Here is a 22241-nt window from a genome sequence, read left to right on the forward strand (position 1 = left end):
CTGTGTGAATCACCGCCCAACACACATAGAATGACATTCTGTTACTGTTTACATGTCAGGGGCTGACTGTCTTCTAGCAAAAAGATGAATTTGCTTAACAAAATTATATTTGAATGAAAATATATGTCCTTAAAATTATTGTTATGCAGTATCCATTTCATTAAAGCAATAAAACACTCAAGGCCATATTAGCAGAGACTACACTCTCAAAATAGCAATTATTGCTTTAATGCTTTAAACGCGCAATACAAATCTACTCATGAAACACAACACAAAGCAATTCAGTGCAATATGCCACAATGAACACAACTGCACTTCTGTTTTATTCTACTAATTGACTGCTGTTTCTCAGTTTAATATCATCTTTCAGTCCTATGCTGTCAGATTTCTCGTGAAAAGCTCCTAAGCTTTAAACAGATATCCTCCTGAATGTCTTCTTGGCCATTGCCGTGGACAACCTTGCAGATGCCGAGAGCCTGACATCAGCACAGAAGGAGGAAGAGGAGGAGAAAGAGAGGAAGAAGCTGGCCAGGTTCAGTGACTCTTAGCTCAAATCAATGCAATGTGCTGAGATGGTCTGAGCAGCCATGAAACCTTCCTATGAGGATTGACAGCCTATTGAGCTCATTAAGTCTATATCAGTTATTACTTCATTAGTGTAACACTGAGAAAATTAAGTACCATTTCACCAAAGCGTTTTTAACCCTCTAAAGAGCCGTAAATACAGGTGCTTAATGGGACTGTAAAGCTGCATCTACACACATTTATGGTGCAATTTCTGTCTCACAGAACGGCCAGCCCAGAGAAACGCCAGGACTCTGAGAAACCTCCGCTGGAGAATGAAAAGAAAGAGGAGAAGATTGAGCTAAAATCCATCACCTCAGATGGAGAAACACCAACTGCCACCAAGGTTACTAGCAAGAGGCAACATACAATCACAAATGTACTTAAACACACACACAAATACAAGGCCATTTACATGCAGAGATGTAACAGTAACTCTATAATCCTCTCTCACATTAAGTGCCTCAAACACATCTAGTTTTTTAGGGGGATTCAAAACAGACTTCATAAGAGCAATTTGTGTAAATTGTTGTTGTTGTGTTTATTTGATTTTAGATCAACATAGATGAATACACAGGTGAAGAAAATGAGGAGAAGAATCCATATCCTGTGAATGATTTCCCAGGTATGTTAAAGCAGGTGCTAAGAAAAATGCGGAAAACACTTCTCTACTTTTAGAAATGTTTGGTTATATAATAGGGTTGGCTGGTCACCGTTTTTCACCATTTTTGTATTGATATTTTTTTTTTTTTTTTTTTTTGCAATTGATGTAAATAAATATTTCTGTGGTGTGACAAATTCATTTTTATTACTACAAATATTCTGTATAGCCTCTCAAATAATGTCACGCAAATATCTGCATATACAATAATTATACAATAAATAGAACAAAAATGATATTTAAAATAGTTTTAGATGAAGTATAATATCACTCTGCAGGACACTGCTTAAACTTTAATGTCAACTACCCAGAAGAACTAAGCAGAAGCAGACAGATTTTATTCAGCTTTGAGAGGAATCAGTGTGATTTGTTTATTGGTCGAAAAAAAAATTGGGTTTTCATAATCTTTTCTCAGTTGATTACCCAAATTTGCCACGTTTTCGGTAGCCTTGGGGAAAAGAAATCAATTCTGTTACAAATCGTGAGACAAATTATCCATCTCCCTGGTGAAAAATCAATTTTAATGTAAATAAAAAAACAAAAAAAAGTTTCACATTTAGATTGATTGATTGATTGATTGTTTGATTGATTCCAGCTGGTGCGGCTTAAGTTTGACAGTAAAGTTTAGTGATTAAAGTTGCGCTGGTGTGACTACAAAGTTGGCCAACTCTCTCCGTTCATGCACTGCTGTTTTCTGTTGCAAATGAGAAGCATCAAGCGACAAACTGCACAGTGCAGAACATTATATACAGCGCTGCGAGAACCAGTGGGAAGCGAGTCACAGGATCCATTTGAAATTGGCACAGAATTCTCAATTACAAACCCCTATTAAAACTAATCAATGAAACATTTGCAGTTTTTAGTTTAAAACCAGATCGACAACCCAAACGATCTAAACAGCATTGACAAACAAAACTGGAGAAAACATTAGGAAGACAAAAATTTACTTGGGTATACTATATGAAATATGGTATTCATACTAAGTATATTATTAAGATAGTTACACTACATAGAATAAATTAGGTGAGTGAGCATTTAGAGGTGAGCATAAAAGCATTTAGATGGAGACTACAAGTCTTTACTGTTTTACTTGGTATTTTGTTATGTACTATTTGTTATTTTTACTGCTATTTATTTTTATATGCATATTCTGTATTACAGAGTGAAAAAAATGCCATAAGTTTGTAGACACAACTGTTCTTCAATAATCATTTATTTCTAAGTAAGATTGACTTGTTTTGAGAAAAAAAACCCAGCTAAGTATATTATAACATCGAATCGCAATACTTACAAAAATCACAATATATGGCAACTAAATATTGTTGTAATATCGAATCGAATGGAAAATGGCAGTTCCCATCACTAGTTTTCCACCCTTTTCACGCACAGTGTTGTTTCAGTGATGCAGAAAATACTGTGGGATGGTTAAGGAATGCCTCACATTTATTGAACATTTGAGAGGCAACTAGTGTGGAATTCTTTCCAAAAACTCTCTTTCTTTGTAGCAGGAGAGGAGGATGATGAACCAGAGATGCCAGTGGGTCCTCGTCCACGACCACTCTCAGACATTCAGCTGAAGGAGAAAGCTGTCCCCATGCCAGAGGCCAGAGCTTTCTTTATTTTCAGCCCCTCTAACAAGTATGACGCACACAAACTCATACACATCAATATTCCCCTGCAAAGGGAAAACACAGTAACTGCACATTTTGTCAACTGAGTTTTAAACCAAAATCGTATCTCAGAAATCTCTCAGACTGTGATCTGTACTTTGACAGATGGGTTTGGCTCAACTATGCTCAGATTCAGAGAAAATAGAGCAAGACTTAATAATCATTTGGCTGGACAATCAAAAACGTGTTTAAGCACTGAATTATATTACTTAGCTGTATTCAAAACCAAAGTGCATTTTTCTCTCCCTCCCGCTTGTGTGATCTCTTTCTGTAGGTTCAGGGCTTTGTGTCATAAGATTGTAAACCACAACATCTTCACCAATTTAATTCTGTTCTTTATACTGCTGAGCAGTATTTCACTGGCAGCCGAGGACCCAGTGAAGAATGACTCATTCAGGAATCAGGTACACATAAACACATGCTGACATATGCATTGTGTTTGTTGTGCTGCTGTTATAAGGCTTTGATATGTGTCTCTCTGTCTCTCTCTCTCTGCTAGATTCTAGGCTATGCAGATTATGTGTTTACAGGGATCTTCACCATAGAGATCATATTAAAGGTACATTTACATTATAAAGGTAAATGTGCCCCAGTTCATAAGTTAAACCATTTCATGCTATTAATATCTTCTCACTATCTCTCTCTGGCCTTTTTTTTTCTCATTTTTATCCTCATCTAATTCCCTGCTGTCTCTCCATTTGTCCACTCTTCCTCTCAGATGACAGCTTATGGAGCGTTCCTACATAAGGGTTCATTTTGTCGGAATTATTTTAATATTCTGGATCTGGTGGTGGTCAGTGTGTCTCTGATCTCCTCTGGAATTCAGTGAGTACCCGCCGACTTTCCCCAGCTACTGACAAACTGACCAATACCAGTGCTTCTCATGCCAAAAATAGCAATAACCGATGCAGCGCAACTTTTTTTTTTTATCTCCAGCCAGTGACATGCTATTAATTTCACGTCTGACCAATCCGAAGGCTATCTGATCAGAATAATTAACACTAAAAGAAATAACAACCTTTGGTTAGATGTGGCTTTCAGGTGTAGTGGGAAATATTGAAATTACGAGTTCTGAGCACATGAATGAATAAGTTAAGTTGTATTTTATTTTAAGTGTGAAATTCGGAATTCTAACCCAAGCTTTTTCAAGTTCATTAATATTAATATAAAACAGTCAACTAATGACTCACCCTAAACAGTTTATGCAAACAAATTCATAATTTGTTAGATACTATTAGGCTTGGGATCGCTGCCTTTTTCACGCATCGATAATTAGAAAATTTTCCCTGTGATTATCGACCTATATCGACCTATTTTTTTTCATCAGATATAAATAGGGCTAATCGTTATACAATAGTCTACACAAATTGTTAGCTTTTTGCTCTGTGGCAAATCAATTGATAATTTTTACCCTAGGGTTCAAAGCTTCCGCAATAGTAGTTTGTACCTGTTTGTTGCCTTTAGCTGCACATACCTGCCATTCGCCTGTTTATATGGGATATTGGCCAACTCCATCAACCCAGAATCTGAAATGATTCCAAACTTCACTTCTTTTGCCCGCTATAACATACAATATCCACAACAAAACACTATGCGAAACATCAGCTGCACAAAGATAGGGGTGACATATGTGAGGATAACTTACTATTAAGTACAGTAAATGTTATATCACCCCCTTGTGGTCTCCCAAAGCTATTATGTCAGACTACTTTAAACGGAAGGCCAACTGTCTGTAAATGAGAAGGCACACAAATCAGGCTTCTAATTTAAATGTCAGCTAATGTTAACACATCAAGGCCTCAAACTTATCGAGAAAGCAATGCGCCGATCAACAATCGATGTATCGAAATTTTATGACATTCCTAGATATTATGTATTAATATTTTATGTATTAATATGGGTCATGTAAAAGTGATGCAGATGTACTCAGTTATGCTTATTCACTGGTACAACAGAAAAAATAGCTTTATATATATATATATATTAGGCTCAAATCTGTTATGCTTGAAAAACTCGAATACAGTTGCATCGGGCTTGGATGACCTTTTAATAAAATATGCCATTAGCAAATAAGATTTAAAAATATAATTTCTGATGCATTTTGACCAGGCCATGTGTCACTGTTAAACCTAAATTAATTTTTTTTAAATGTAGCCATTTTAATTGCAATACTTTAAATTATGAATCAAAAACACTCTGATCCAGGGATGTAAGTAACAAAAAATGTTGTTAAATAAACAGGGAAATCTGTCTAGTGTTGCTGCTGCTTGGTCATGTGATCCATAATTAGCTGCTATGATTGGTGGTGCTTGACTGTGCTGTGATTCACAGGTCAAGTGCCATTAATGTAGTGAAGATTCTCAGAGTGCTGAGAGTATTGAGGCCCCTAAGAGCAATCAACAGAGCCAAGGGCCTCAAAGTGAGTGTCACTCTCTCATTCACAACATTTGCACAGACCTACAATATGCTGAGTAATGTTTATTTTGATTGGGGGTTGCGTGTGTCCACAGCACGTGGTCCAGTGTGTGTTTGTAGCCATCCGCACCATCGGGAATATCGTCATCGTCACCTCTTTGCTGCAATTCATGTTTGCCTGCATTGGTGTTCAACTGTTTAAGGTAAGTTCTGCTGTTTCACAAAACATTTTTCAGTATTGGGCAGATCTGTGTTGTAATATGTTATTGCATAATAACTGATTCTGATACTTACTTTTTGTTTTACCAGGGCAAATTCTTTTACTGCTCAGACACCTCAAAACAGACACAGGCAGAGTGCAGGTAACATCACTTTCTTTCTGGATATAAAGTGTTCATTTCATTAATAAATGGCACAAGGCTAACTCATGTGTATAAATATGTGTGTGTGTTACAGGGGGTTCTACATACAGTACAAAGATGGGAATGTTGGCAAGCCAGAGAAAGCTCAGCGTACTTGGGAGAACAGTGACTTCAACTTTGATGACGTCCTGAAGGGCATGATGGCTCTGTTTGCTGTGTCCACCTTCGAGGGTTGGCCAGGGTGCGATACATACATACACACACACACTCTCTCATACTTCTAACACAGCTTTAGAGACATTATAGGATGAGACATTCACTCATATACATATGAATGGGAAAAATCGCAACGGTAAATATGGCGGCTGTAGGAATGGAAGCGACTCCAAGCACTCTAACAGATAAAAGGGACATTCACCTTTTTCATAGCGACATCACCTGTCTGTTTAGTCGATGCCTCAGGCAGGACATGCACATTAGCTGGACCAGCCTGAAAAGTAGCCTATTTTGCATGATTTCAGCTAAAGCAGAACAATTTATGACACCATTGTTGTCAGATTTTATTGCTGGTTTGAAATGTTATTCTAATCTTGACATCAGTTTTTGACCGTTTGGGTCTTAATTAATACCCATTCAAGTAGATAGATGCTATATTTATATGACTGAAAATAATTGCCTGAAGTCATTACGAATATGGCTGCCGAGTGGTGGTGGTGGTGTAGTAGACTACAGCACTGAACTGGTAAGCAAAAGGTTGTTGGTTCAATCCCCACAGCCACCACCATTTTGTCCTTGAGCAAGGCACTTAACTCCAGGTTGCTCCAGGGGGATTGTCCCTGTAATAAGGGCACTGTAAGTCGCTTTGGATAAAAGCGTCTGCCAAATGCGTAAATGTAAATGTAAGTGACCTGACTTGACTTAAAAGGACTTTGCCTGATGTCTCTACAACCTGAATCATGCGGTCATTTTTCTCTGATGGTGCTGACAGGACGTTCTCTTTTTTTTTCTCACATAGACTCCTCTACAGAGCCATAGACTCCCATTCAGAGGATGTCGGCCCAATCTACAACTACCGTGTGATCATCTCCATATTCTTCATCGTCTACATCATCATTATCGCCTTCTTCATGATGAACATATTTGTAGGTTTCGTCATTGTGACATTTCAGGAGCAGGGAGAGCAAGAGTACAAAAACTGTGAGCTGGACAAGAACCAGGTACCTGTGTTTAATGTTCTGCATTGTGCAGATCATGCTAGTGCTGAGAAAAAGACAATAAATCATCTTATTGGTGGCTTATTGGTTTAATTGCAAGTAAATATATTTTATGGTTGAAATGATCAGTGTCTCTTGTAGGGTTGTTATAGTTAAAAAAAGAAAAAAAAATACTGTTCATTTATTTTCAATTTGTCATTCCAGTTTAGTTAAGGTTTCATTACTTTTCACTCTGACTGTTAGTTTTAGTTTTTTTCAGCATATATTAGATTTATTGGTAACACTTCACAATAAGGATCTATTTGTTAACATAAGTAAATGCATTAGGTATCATGAACAAACAATTAACAATATATTTTTATAGCATTTTTTTATCTTTGATAATGTTAGTTAATAAAAATACAATTGTTCATTGTTAGTTCATGTGAGTTTATAGTGCATTAACTAATGTTAACAAATACAACTTTTGATTTTAAAAAATGTATTAGTACACTGGCGGCCAAAAGTTTAGAATAATGTACAGATTTTGCTGTTTCGGAAGGAAATTGGTACTTTAAATCACCAAAGTGGCATTCAACTGATTACAAAGTATAGTCAGGACATTACTGATGTAAAAATCAGCACCATCACTATTTGAAAAAAGTCATTTTTGATCAAATCTAGACAGGCCCCATTTCCAGCAGTCATCCCTCCAACACCTTATCCTTGAGTAATCATGCTAAATTGATAATTTGGTACTAGAAAATCACTTGCCATTATATCAAACACAGTTGAAAGATATTTGGTTCGTTAAATGAAGCTCAACATTGTCTTTGTGTTTGTGTTTGAGTTGCCACAGTATGCAATAGACTGGCATGTCTTAAGGTCAATATTAGGTCAAAAATGGCAAAAAAAGAAACAGCTTTCTCTAGAAACTCATCAGTCAATCATTGTTTTGAGGAATGAAGGCTATACAATGCTTGAAATTGCCAAAAAACTGAAGATTTCATACAAAGGTGTACACTACAGTCTTCAAGGACAGAAAGAGATGTGGAACAAACAAGAGGATAAGTACATCAGAGTCTCTAGTTTGAGCCTCACATGTCCTCAGCTGACAGCTTCATTGAATTCTACCCGCTCAACACCAGTTTCATGTACAACAGTAAAGAGAAGACTCAGGGGTGCAGGCCTTATGGGAAGAACTGCAAAGAAAAAGCCACTTTTGAAACAGAAAAACAAAAAGAAAAGGTTACAGTGGGCAAAGAAACACAGACATTGGACAACAGATAATTGGAAAAGAGTGTTATGGATCTTAACCCCGTTGAGCTTTTGTGTGATCAGCTAGACTGTAAGGTGTGTGAGAAGTGCCCGACAAGACAGCCACATCTATGGTAAGTACTACAGGAAGTGTGGGGTGAAATGTCACCTGAGTATCTTGGCAAACTGACAGCTAGAATATCAAGGATCTGCAAAGCTGTCATTGCTGCACATGGAGGATTTTTTGATGAGAACTCTTTGAAGTAGTTTAAGAAGTTCTGAACATTTTTTTCAAATTGTAATAGTAATTTTTCACGTTATTAATGTCCTGACTATACATTGTGATCAGCTGAATGTCACTGGTGAATAAAAATACCAATTTCTTTCTATAAGAGCAAAATCTGTACATTATTACAAACTTTTGGCTGCCAGTGTATGTGTTAAATTTAACATTAACCAAGATTAATAAATGTTGAAAAATATTGATCATTGTTAGTTCATGTAAACTAATGTTGTTAAATAATTTTAACAAATGGAACCTTATTGTAAAGCATTACCGTTTTATTTTATTTTTAGTTTTTTTTTTGCTGCCAAAGTGAATGTTACTTTTAATATTATAGTATCTTTTTTTTTTTTAAGTTTACATTTTTTCCAACTGTGTTAGTGTATTTCTATTATTATTATAATTTTTAGTTAACACAAATGTTTTCATTTAATTTTCATTTATTTTTCAGTAACGATAATAACGCTGGTTTCTTGCAGTGTCAGAAATTTTCATTAAGGGGCAATATTTGCCCCCTGGATTTGATTCTCAGTGGTGTTTTTGCCTTTATGATGGCATATATTTTTCTAACCTTTTCAAACATAAACTGTCTCATTATTTGTTATTTGTTTATGCCAAATCGTTAAATTTACAGGATGCAGCATAAATGAGTACACCCCCTCTGAACAAAGATATATTTCTATTTCTCAGTGATTACTATTACAATTCATGCGAAGATGAGACAATTGAAATGTATTAAACATATACTTAATAACAAAATCGAAAGATATGTTATCAATATCTGTAAAAATAATTCAATTAGGCAGCTTTGTTTAAGTAAAGGGTTGCAAAAACGAGTACACCCTTGAATAAATTCAAATAGTGTGCAATATTTTAGTATTTAGAGAGTCTTCCATAACTTTTAAATACTGCTCTGACTATTGTTCACATCAAGAGTACAAGTTCATGACATATTTTCACATCTATCCTCTTCCACTCCTGGAGGATGACCTCCTTGAGGACTCTGATGTTTAATGGGGAATGATGCTCGACTTGCACCCCACAGGTGCTCAAATAGGGTTGAAGTTGGGTGACATACTATCTTGTTTATCTATAGATATGCAGCGGCTTTGGAATAATGTTGGGGGCCATTGTCTTGTTAAAAGAGTGCTCGACAGCCCAGGGTGGGGAGAGAGGGTGGCATCTTCTCTTTTAAGATTTTTCAGAACATCTCTTAATTCTTGTGCCACTGATGTAGTACAATTCGCCCACACCTTCAGCACTCAAAAATCCCCATATAAGAACTTTACCACCACTGTACATCACTGTGGGTACCATGCACTTCCCACTGTACTCCCGTATGATGCTATGCATTTTGGATTCCATCAGATCCACAAAAAAAAAAAAAAAAAAAAACAAACAAACAAAAAAGACTTTGGGCTCATGAGACCAGCTTAAAGATTCTCAAAGGCTTGAACCTTTATCAGTATGGGCCTTGGCAAAGGCTAAACAAGCGTTTTTTTTTTTAATGTTTTGGCTTCAGCAGTGCCTTCATGCGAGGATGACACCATGCATTCCACTTCTTTGCAGAGTGTGTCTTACTGTGTGAGATGAAACAATCACTCCAGTTTGGCTTCCCACAGCTTGTGCTTGGCAGGTGTTAGCAAAAATCACTCATCATGAGGTGAAAGCTTTCAGCGATGGTCTGAACATTTCAGGAATCTTGTCACAAGTCCATTCTTTTTGAATTTCTGTCACTTTTGCTACTGTGTTTTGACTCAATAACAGTAATTTGCTAATACTCTTGTACCATTAAATCATTTTCTTCATTTACTTGACAATTTTCTCCCATGTGGTCCATTTGTTGTCAGCATTGAGTCTGAGAGTGATTCAATGGGTTAAGTAAAACGTTTTACACTAACCAGTTATGACTATTTGAGTGTGATAGTTCAAAAGAATAATCTGCTGATCAGTGTCCCTCAACTAGCACCAGAAAACATTTTGTTAAGTTTTATATTGTAACTTTCAGGAGGGTGTACTCATATTTGCAACATGGCCTTTTATCATTTTGATAAGAGTCATTATTTCTTGTTTAGTATTGACATGTTTCATTAGTATCTGATAAACCAGAGTTTATTATACATGAACACCAAATATGTCTTATTTGTAAAGAGAAAGAGCTGAACTTGTTAGGTTTCAGAGGGGGTGTACTCATTTATGCTGTGTACTGTAAATGATTCATTAATACAAATTCTTAAAACTGATCATTTTTTGCCTCTTACCCTAAGAATAAAAATCAAAATCAATTTATAATTTATGCGGTATTATGGATAACTAGGATAGAATAGAATATTAAAATATTACGAACTATATCAGATTTTACAAATAAGAATTCATTATAAGGGAATTTTGTGCCACATTTTGAATTTCATATGCAGTTTATCAGGTGGCATTTTTGCCCCGAGCCCCCCTACATTTCTGACTCTGGTCTCTTGTATTTTATAGGAATAAGCATCTCAGAGTGATTGACAGAAATACAGAGTGCATTTTGATACTGTTTGTATGCAGCTCTGATTATGGACATCCGTATACATCTTTGTGTGTGTGTGTACAGCGTCAGTGTGTGGAATATGCCCTGAAGGCCCGCCCCCTGCGCAGATATATCCCTAAGAACCCATATCAGTACAAGGTTTGGTATGTGGTGAACTCCACCTACTTTGAGTACCTGATGTTCACCCTCATCCTGCTCAACACCATCTGCCTGGCCATGCAGGTCAGTATCCTCAGCAATTCATGGATTGGTTTTAAACTACATTACTGAACTTATACATCCAGTATACTGTATACAAATACACAAATCCATCTTTCAGTTTTTAATGGATTTGCTGATGTGTGTGTTCACAGCATCATGGTCAATCTCAGTCCTTCAACAAAGCCATGAATATCCTCAATATGTTGTTCACCGGCCTCTTCACTGTGGAAATGATCCTCAAACTCATCGCATTCAAACCCAGGGTATGACCACCACACAGCCCCACCATTAGAAACACCCTCCAAAAACCCCGCCCCTTCAGACACACCTTTGTTTTCGCTTGTTATACAAACAGGGCTGATTTTTATGCCATGAATTAAAGTTCTAAATTAAACAGTCAGTTGTGATTCACTATTAGACTTATTGTCTCCTGAAACTTTTCAAGACATTTCTGTAAAAAATATTCTATAAAAATATTATGCTTCATAAATTTAAATGTATTATAATGTCTTCAGGGGTTATAGGATGTATCCTACCCAGCATGCACTGACTGAAACAGGTGACACTGGGCCTTATTCACGAACCATATTTGTGCACAAAATCTGTGTACACGAAGAAATTAGGATTCATCAATAAGTTTGCAATAAAATTTATTCTAAATTTAAGAAACAATTTTGGACCAACTTAAACCACATGTACACAAAAACACATACTCCCGGTGTTCTTATAAACATGAAATAAACACGAAATGAATGAGATACACACTATAATATATATTTACTGTATATATACAGTTGAAGTCAGAGGTGTACATACACTTAGGTTGAAGTCATTAAAACTAATTTTTTAATCACTCCACAGATTTAATATTAGCAAACTATAGTTTTGGCAAGTCGTTTAGGACATCTACTTTGTGCATGACATGAGTCATTTTTCCAACAATTGTTTACAGACAGATTGTTTCACTTTTAATAGACTATATCACAATTCCACTGGGTCAGAAGTTTACATACACTAAGTTAACTGTGCCTTTAAGATGAAGGTACCATGTTCATCTGTACAAACAATAGTACGCAAGTATAAACACCATGGGACCTCACAGCCATCATACCGCTCAGGAAGGAGACGCATTCTGTCTCCTAGAGATGAACATATTTGGGTGCGAAAAGTGCAAATCAATCCCAGAACAACAGCAAAGGACCTTGTGAAGATGCTGGAGGAAACAGGTAGACAAGTATCTATATACACAGTAAAACGAGTCCTATATCGACATAACCTGAAAGGCTGCTCAGCAAGGAAGAGGCCACTGCTTCAAAACTGCCATAAAAAAGCTAGACTACAGATTGCAAGTGCACATGGGGACAAAGATCTTACTTTTTGGAGAAATGTCCTCTGGTCTAATGAAAAAAATATTGGCCATAAAAAATTTGGCCATAATGACTATTGTTATGTTTGGAGGAAAAAGGGTGAGGCTTGCAAGCCGAAGAACACCATCCCAACTGTGAAGCATGGGGGTGGCAGCATCATGTTGTGGGGGTGCTTTGCTGCAGAAGGGACTGGTGCACTTCACAAAATAGATGGAATCATGAGGAAGGAAAATTATGTGCATATCATATCAGCTAGGAAGTTAAAGCTCAGTCACAAATGGGTCTTCCAAATGGACAGTGACCCCAGTCATACCTCCAAAGTTGTGGCAAAATGGCTTAAGGACAACAAAGTCAAGGTATTGGAGGGGCCATCATAAAGCCCTGACCTCAATCCGATAGAAAATGTGTGGGCAGAACTGAAAAAGTGTGTGCAAGCAAGGAGGCCTACAAACCTGACTCAGTTACACCAGTTCTGTCTGGAGGAATGGGCCAAAATTCCAGCAACTTATAGTGAGAAGCTTGTGGAAGGCTACCCAAAATGTTTGACCCAGTTAAACAATTTAAAGGCAATGCTACCAAATACTAACAAAGTGTATGTAAACTTCTGATCCACTGGGAATGTGATGAAAGAAATAAAAGCTGAAATAAATAATTCTCTCTACTATTACTCTGATATTTCACATTCTTAAAATAAAGTAGTGATCCTAACTGACCTAAGACAGGAAATGTTTTCTATGATTAAATGTCAGGAATTGTGAAAAACTGAGTTTAAATGTATTTGGCTAAGGTGTATGTAAACTTCTGACTTCAACTGTGTGTGTGTGTGTGTGTATGTGTGTGTATATATATATATATATATATATATATATATATATATATATATATACACACACACACACACACACACTGATTTGCAAAAAGGTTTTATTATATAGTCTTATTTCAGAGTAACAAAAATTATGTGAGCTATAGCTGGGTTCCGGTTCTGCTCTTGCGCACTCAGTGATAAAGCGCACAAATGTCATACTCTAAGCCGTTGGATGATGCAACTGGTAAAATTCTCCTGTACAGCTCGGAAAGGTTTGTTAGATGGATTTAGCATGTCGTAGCCTATACTGCACAACATCGCAATAGCATAGGGTGTTTCTTTACCTTATGACAGTGTTTAAAGTTCATTATTCGTTTCGCAGTACGACAGCGATTCTAACACTTATAAGGTGCCAGTACGGTGTCCTGTTTGCGAAACGATCAGGTGAAGGCAGAGAACCATGACTGAGTTCTTAACATGTCAAGCAATACCTTATGGACCACACACATGGTCTGAACCTGTGAACAATAAGGCACAGACAAGCAGCGCTCCAAGCTCTTCTTTAGTTCATCCAACTTCTACAGTGGTACATATTATAAAATCATTCTAAATTGTAATGCTGTACTGCGATTGTTTTATAGTGTGATGTTATTTGGCCTTTTGCTTCAGTGGCATCTTTCTGTACACATTTACAACTGTACAGGTGTGGACGTGCAGTGGTGCTGACAGCCGTTATATGGAGATGGTTTGGGGATGTTTTATCCAAATTACAAACTTTGTACACGCGTTCTTTCATTTAGAATAATCAGGCTTCATTAACATTAGAATGAGGATTAGAACAAATTCATGTTCATATGCACCTGTTGTGAATCAGGTGGACATTTTTCGTGAAAACTTTTCCTATGCGTATTAATACGCAAAATCTAAGCAGTTTTTAGTGAACAAGGCCCAGTGTTCAGAATTCTGTTCTTTTGCAGTATGCTACTCAATAACCAATTTTGCAGGTATCCACTAGGCATTTATTTTGTTTGATCATTTGCTTGTTTTGTTTTGTTTGATTTATCATAAATTGTTCTTTTCCAGTGGATAACACTTTGCTTATCATCCGAAATATCAGATCTCACCTATTTAATACTGCAGAGGGGGATATACCTTTGACCTGAAATGTTTTGCTGTTATTTCTGCCCAGTTGAGCACATTTTTCCCCAGTTGAGAAGTAATATTGTTTTAGTAAATTGTTGGACATAATTTTTGAGTCTCTCTCGTTCTTCCTTAGAACTGAGTTACAGCTTGTCTGCCTAGAAACATAGGACAGACAGTAATTCCTACAGTTAGTATTTAAAGTGTACTATGTCTCGCATAACTTGGCTGCCATTTCCAATCCATTAAAGGGCTACTAAGTGCAAATCAGATATTTCCATTATCTGTTTTCCTCTAAGACACTCAGAATTACCCAAGATTAGACAGACATGCTCTCACACTTCAACTAGAGCCCTAAAAACAAGCTTAAATTAGCCCACTAACAGAGAGCATTAACATATATGCAGGTAAACATATAGATTCACTGGCAGGCAGCACTAATCAGTGAAATTCCAAGCCTAGAATAAAGTTGGAATGTAGATCAGCTTATTTTGTTGTGTTGAATGGTGATTGGCTAACAAGCGTTTGGGATGTTGATTGTGCGTGCAGCGCTGGTGCTGGTCAGTTCTGCATCTCTAACTGCCCTCTCTTACCCCTCACCCCCACCTCCCCCTCGTCCTGTGTAGGGTTACTTTAGTGACCCCTGGAATGTTTTTGACTTCCTCATCGTAATTGGCAGCATTATAGACGTCATTCTGAGTGAGATCAACGTAAGTACATCGCCACCTCTCTCTCTCTCTCACTCTCTCTTTACACATCAACTCTCTCTCTCTCTTGCTCTCTCTTGTCCATCTTTGCTGTCTTTCATCCACCTGTGCTTCCCTTCATTCTCTGCTCCTGCTGTCTCCTCATTTCCCTTTCTGATGGCTGCTGTGGCTGGTCGCCCTCTGGTGGTGAGAGGTTTAGGGCACATGCGCAGGAAAGGGGTTCGGAACAGAACATTTGTCGCTAGACCTGTGAAAGAGAGGGCGCAGACTTTGTTTTCTTCTTCCAAGCTGTGATGTATGTTGTTTTGTTGTAACTAACAGTCACATCTGAACTAACCCAGGAGCCCTGCCCATTTTTTTAGGGGGTGATTTTGAGGGACTGCCGCTGTGGAGCATGACAGGTCCCGGGTCATCATGGGAATCTCTGATTTTGTTTTTCTTTCACACACCTGTCATTTGATTTTATGATTTTTTTTTCCTCATGTCTTCTGTGAGTTAAATGTCCATGTGTAACTGTTTTCTTTATTTTCTCCTCTCTCCTTTTCTTTTTCTTTTTCATTTTCCTTTTGTTTTCTGTCCAGCATTATTTTGTTGATGCATGGAACACGTTTGATGCCCTTATTGTAGTGGGTAGTGTTGTTGATATAGCCATCACAGAGGTTAACGTAAGTAATCTCTCTCTCAATCTGCCTGCCTACAGCCCCCCCCCACCCCCACCCCGACTAACAAAGATGGAGTTGCTTTAACCCTCCACCTGCACACAAAGGCATGAATGACCCTGTATAGCCCTCAGGGTGATATATTCTGACTTCAGAATCAATATATGGACATTGCATTATTTGATCCATTATTTCTTTTTGTTCTGTTGAAAGATTGGAAATTAGTTTGATCAAACTGGATTTTACTGTTGAGTCAATTAGTAAACCTTCAAAGTCTTTATGACAGAAGAGCCCGGATTCTCAAAGGAAGTTTGAAATTTGTGTTTGGCAACTTTTTCCATACTGGTATTAATAGCCATGTTTTGTAATCACGTTTAAAAGTTAGCAGTCTCACAAATGTAATATTTATGATTTTTAGATATGTACAGTAAATATAACTTAGACAACGTTGCCAGTAGGTTTTGGTATATTGCACATTTGTTACTGTTTATAAGATAACATGGTGTACAGTCTGGGGCATTATCACACTTATTGCATGGCTATTTACCAAATAAATGAATGGACATGAAATATTTGTATTATGTAAGAAAAAAGAGGTTGCATAATGTAAGAAATCGGTTGCGTCAGTACAGTGTAGCAGTCATCATACAAAAAAATTTGATTGCAGAATGCTGCAACTGACCAATCAGAATCGTGTATTCCTTTTTTTTTTCATGCAATTTGGAATGCCCAATTCCCAATACGCTTTTAAGTCCTCGTGGTCGCGTAGTGATTCGCCTCAATCCCAGCTGCCTCCGCATCTGAAACCGTCAACCCGCGCATCTTATCACGTGGCTTGTTGAGCGCGTTGCCACGGAGACATAGCGCGTGTGAAGGCTTCACGCCATCCACCGCAGCATTCACGCTCAACTCACCACGCGCCCCACTGAGAACGAACCAAATTATAGCGACCACAAGGAGGTTACCCCATGTGACTCTACCCTCCCTAGCAACCGGGTCAATTTGGTTGCTTAGGAGACCTGGCTGGAGTCACTCAGCGCGCCCTGGGATTCGAACTAGCGAACTCCAGGGGTGGTAGCTAGCGTCTTTACCACTGAGCTACCCAGGCCCCCAGAATCGTGTATTCCTGAGAACTGTTATACAGCTTACAAGTTTGAAGATTGAAATAGATTACAGGTCCATTTTGAACTACAGAAGGAGTTAAACTATTCTGGGCTCTCTGATCAAAAGGCGTTTATGAAGGTCATTTATGATTGACAGCAGTTGTGTCAGAGATATACACCCTGTTGTGTTATACACATCCATTTCAGCACTGACTGGGTTTGGTTTGGTTAGAGTTTTCTCTTCATTCAGCATCTGATTTGATCTAAACGCATGACCCAGCATTGTGTTTGGATTGCGTTTTTTTTTCTCCCCTATTTATTTTATTTTACCTTTTATTTCCTTTGAGAAAACTCTGAGCACTTTTCCATGCTTCATTAACCCGTTAATTAATCTGATTAGCAATCTGAAATATGATACGGATGAATCCGTGCTGATAGCCAGTCCCTTCTCTCAGTGCTACAAGGAGATTAGAGTGAAACTGGATGACTCTGTTCTCCCTTAGAAAAAGCGTTGATGTAACCCCTCCTCCCCCTGAGGCCGCTCTGCTGCTCTCATTGCTTTGTCCTCCCTGCCTATAGGAGGCACTATCTGATTTGCACTCTCTGATTGGACAGAAGCGGGGGTTGGAGAGATGGGAGTGTTTGCCAGCTCTGTCTTGCTGACGATGCCACATTGCATCCTTCTCTCTGAATGCCTTGTCTTTTCTGTCTCTGTTCTGCATTTTCCTCCCTTTTATCAGCGTTTTTTCCTCTGTCTCTTTTCTCTTTCTTTGGTGCTCTTGTACACCCGCACAGCATTCGGGGTAGACCTGCTCCCTGTGTCATAAGCTAAGGCCAACACATACGGCTACAATCACTGAATTGAACCGGCTGAGCCAGTTAAGACATGTTCATATAACTTATATTGGCCAACAAGTGAATTCATGGCTCTATGTCGGCCAGCCTCCAGGGAGCAGTGCTTACTACCAGTGTGTGCCCAATCTCTATTTCTGTGCAATGTGAGATGATGTCTGTGATACTGACCAGTCTTCTAAAAGTGGCTCTGCGTGTAGATTTTATCATGGTAACTGTCTCACAGATGCACATTTGGGTGCGTCTCACGAAAACATGTCCTGGTCACATTTCATCCCCAAATCAAAAGAATAAATTATATATTGAAAGAACAATTTAAATGTCGCATTCTCCCCAAAGTTCTCATGTAGATACTATAATAATTATTTTTGTTGTACAAAGTTGTAATTCAAATCAGCTTAAAATTAAGGTAGTATTACAAGCACTGGCATGACGTATAAATACTTTGCAATTGAAATAATATATCATTATTTTTTCACATTAATTACATTAACGAAATGGCATTACATTTCTTCTAAGCAAGTATAACATTTATCATTTTTCTTTTGATTTTGGGGTGAAATATGACTGGGACATGTTCTTGTCAGGTTTCATGAGATTCACCCATTTGGAGTAAGTTATACAGTTGACTCAGTTCTATGTGTGTGCTACATGCATGGTTAGGGTTGCCAGATCCTCTACAGCTCGACTACAGTTACATTATTTAATTAATCTAGCACTCAATACTGTTAAAATCATGAAAATATAAAGACAGATATTTTAGAGTACTGTGGCACTGCAGGGGATTTAGAAATCTTTCTCTCTGCATGTAGAAATTCAACACACACCTACACACACTCTCAGACACGCACATACAGTCACACACAGGAACACACGCGAGATGGACCTGCTGAGAGATTCTTAAAGGGATAGTTTACCTAAAAATAAAAATCATCCTCACGTCATTTCAAACCAATATGACTTGCTTTCTTGCATTGCAAAAGGAGTTATCAAGCAGAATGTCCAAGCTGCGTTGTCCCTGAACTTCATTCACTATCATTGTCATTCTTTTCCATACAATGAAAGTAAATGGTGGGCAGGGAGAGAGCAAAAGGAAAGTCATATAGGTGTGGAATGAAATGGGGGTGAGTAAATGATGACACAATTCAATTTTGGGTGAATTATTCCTTTAACGTGGCTCATGAGAGATGTCGAATCTGTGCATGTGTCTCCGTGTGTCACTCACTCATCCTCCAGTCTGCGGATGCAGAACAGTGTATGGCTCCCTCTCACATGGACCATGTGCTGTAGCGCCCTCAGCTGGCAGAAAGACAGACATGCTATGATGCGTCTCCCCTGTTAGAGACCCAACAGATTTACCTCAAACACATTGAGTGCGTTTACTTGCACAAGATACGCTGATAACTAATTCGGCTTATTCAAAAATTGCGACAACACAAGAATACCGTGCATACATGAGACTTGAAATCATCTGATTATTTTCTGATTTTGACGTCAAAACGTAAACAGGCATGCGCACAACCCTTGCGCACATTGGATTAGCTGGTAAAGGTGTTTTTTTTTTATAGCATAGCAAAATCGCGGTAATGGGTAAAAATCTACTTGTGGCAATCTTTTTTTGCTTAAAATATTTATTCAATAATCATTTAAATGTTTACATGACCGTTTACGTTATCGGCTTATTAAGCATAATCGTGCTTGTAAGAACGTGCAAGTAAACGCGCTCACAGATGGACACATACTGTACACACACACTCACACTTTGTCAGGTGTACTGTGGGTGGTGGGCGCTGCTATAGCTTTCATCTGTCTGCCTTTCTTTGAAGCCAGCTGACCCCTCCTCCTCTCCCCCCTCCTCTGTGGTAAGACCAATGGTACGGACCAACAGTAACCAAAACCCCACCTCTCATTCCAGCCATCACCTTCTCTACCTGTCCATCACCACCTGTCATTCAGCATGCACACGTGTTCTCTCTCATCATTGTGGCATTGGACAGGCACGTGTATGTGCTGGTAGTTTGTCCATCGCCTTGACCTCTCCCCTCCCCTAGGCTGCGATGTCTCTCATTGGTGCGCTGTAGTCACATGATCATTGCTCGCTCTCTCTCTCTCTCTCTCTCTGTGTGCGGTGCAGTGTCGGCCCCTGCTGGTCAGCTCTGGTATTACAGTTTACCGCCAGAGCTCTGAACTCAGCTGGAGGCTTTTGAAATGACGATTTCTGTGTGATGTCCACATGCATGAGCTTAATTCAGTTTGTTTGTTTTGTTTGATGTGTTTAGAAAGTCCACAAAGATTAGAAATTAGCTATTTTAAAGCAGCTAACCTGTTGAAATGCATGCCCTCCCCCCCAGAACTGATATCACTTTGCTTAAATTAGTTCATATTTACTATTTAGTCTAGTAAAAAAATTATAATAATGTTGAAAAATTATACATATGTATAATTTGTCAACATTATGAACAATTCTGAACAGCACACTATATAGTAAATGTGACCTCATTTAAGCAAAGTAAAGTCAGGCCCATGGGTGGGGTCAATGAGCATCAACAGGTTTTTAAAGTACTTAGGTCACCAATGTTGCGTTCATATTTACATAGAAGTTACATTTTATATTTTGGAGAATGGTAAACAAGTGAAGGATGTTTAAGACTATTTTTATGTCCCTGGTTAAGTGACTTTGTATGTGACATATAAATCTCATATAAAAAATCTCAAGTGGTCCAATACAGGTTGCTTGACCATTTTTAATTTTCCTATATTTTTGTTGGAGTGATTACCTGTATGTACTGGTATTGCAAAACCACCAGTTTTTTATTTTTATTTTACTTGGTTTAAACACGGCAGCCATCTTTGTGTCATGGCACACGACAAATTTTGGTTATACAGCTGTTTACGGAAACCTCAATATCTCTGCTCAGGATGGCCCTATCTCCTTGGAACAAAAACTGATTTCTAGAGCACATTACAAGGTATATGTACATATGAACATTTTGCACATTCTTGTTCCTTAGACTTGGAACTTAAGTCCTAATATAATGCTCAAGATTGCTCAAAGTTCCACTTTTAGGGTCAATTTATAATGGGAAGGGTTCAAGTTTTCTTAATTTTTTTTTAGGTGGTACCTAGGTAAGTATAGTGTGCATGCAGAACATTTCAGGTTTGAGACCTCTCTTATTTATTTTTTTATGGGGGTTAGAAAGTGCAATGTTTTAAAATTCCCCTCGCTTTTGGGTTGAACATCTCTGGTGGGGGACCAGATAGGAACCTGAAATTTTCACAGAAATAAGTCCTCTATAGTAACATTCTGCTGTAAAATGTTTGAGTTTGATATTCCACTGGTTACAGAGCTAGGGCTAGTAGAAATCTGGGGAAAACCCAGATTTATTCATGTATTTTAAGAAAAGAACAGATGTAATATAAGCATAACAAATAACAAAAATGAACAGTATTTTACAGAATATTTATGATTGACATACAATAGCTTATGCTTGTCAATGAGGTCTAAAATGTTACTACTATTGATATTGGCAGCAGTGATATCACAGGGTTCTTCAAAAAGTTCATAAACAAAAGCGTTTAGTTTGAAGTAACCTTAATGAACTGTATGTGGATTTTAAAAATCAGCACCCAGAGTTAAAGATAGGGAGATCAACATTTTGTGAACTGAGGCCAAAATGGTGTGTGCAGGAGCATCTGGAACTCACACTGTCTGTGTCTGCACACAACATCAGAACATCAAGCTGATGGTTGAGTCAGCAAAGCTAAAAGTGGACTACAAGGACCTGCTGGAACTTTCTGTGACATAAACAGTTATGACTGCATGCTCAACAAGTGTGACCAGTGTCCAGGTATAGAGGCCAGATGCTTCCTGATAACATCACCTTTAAGCAGTGGGTTATGACTGACAGAACAGATATGATTACTGTCGTACTCCCAAGGGATGAATTCTCTCTGGCTGTGAAACTCAATGTGTTAAAGACACATCATTGTTTGAGGACATCGGCGTGGATAACGGTGATGTTTTTGTAAAATTCTTCCACCCACCTGGACCAAGAACATCATTCAAAATGTCTACTGAGGACAAAGTGTGGGTTCCCATGAACAATGTTCTCAGAAAACTGACACCTGCCGAATTGACTACTGTCACCGGACGCTCCCACAACATTTCAGAGAGATTGAGTGAGGAAATCTCACAGCTTCTAATAAAACAAGTACATGTAAACATGTAAAATACTTTTCATTTTTGTTATTTGTTATGCTTATATTACATCTGTTCATTTCTCAAAATGCATGCATAAAGTAGGCTTTTTCCCAGATTTCTAATAGCCCTAGCTCTGTAACCAGTGGAATTTTAACTTTTTACAGCAGAATGCTACTATAGAGGGCTTATATCTGTGAAAAGTTCAGGTTCCTATCTGGTCCCCCACCAGAGATATTCAACCCAGAAGCAATTAAAAAATTGCACTTTT

The 22241-nt window shown here is 38.0% G+C and overlaps 1 protein-coding gene across 1 annotated transcript in view; it reads left to right on the top strand.

Annotated features, from left to right (window-relative positions):
- LOC127436755 (voltage-dependent L-type calcium channel subunit alpha-1C-like) overlaps positions 1-22241 on the top strand; it is a 198583-nt gene that overhangs the window by 157564 nt on the left and 18778 nt on the right. Inside the window, exons 16-32 of the mRNA XM_051691101.1 lie at positions 418-532; positions 790-910; positions 1120-1189; positions 2734-2863; positions 3170-3299; positions 3395-3454; positions 3614-3720; positions 5227-5314; positions 5406-5513; positions 5620-5672; positions 5767-5913; positions 6688-6889; positions 10999-11157; positions 11289-11399; positions 15078-15161; positions 15740-15823; positions 19599-19646. Of these exons, the coding sequence (XP_051547061.1) occupies positions 418-532; positions 790-910; positions 1120-1189; positions 2734-2863; positions 3170-3299; positions 3395-3454; positions 3614-3720; positions 5227-5314; positions 5406-5513; positions 5620-5672; positions 5767-5913; positions 6688-6889; positions 10999-11157; positions 11289-11399; positions 15078-15161; positions 15740-15823; positions 19599-19646 (1817 nt within the window). The remainder of the gene's footprint in view (positions 1-417; positions 533-789; positions 911-1119; positions 1190-2733; positions 2864-3169; positions 3300-3394; positions 3455-3613; positions 3721-5226; positions 5315-5405; positions 5514-5619; positions 5673-5766; positions 5914-6687; positions 6890-10998; positions 11158-11288; positions 11400-15077; positions 15162-15739; positions 15824-19598; positions 19647-22241) is intronic.

The sequence above is a fragment of the Myxocyprinus asiaticus genome, chromosome 47 (assembly GCF_019703515.2).
Source record: "Myxocyprinus asiaticus isolate MX2 ecotype Aquarium Trade chromosome 47, UBuf_Myxa_2, whole genome shotgun sequence".
In the NCBI taxonomy this organism is placed as follows: domain Eukaryota; kingdom Metazoa; phylum Chordata; class Actinopteri; order Cypriniformes; family Catostomidae; genus Myxocyprinus; species Myxocyprinus asiaticus.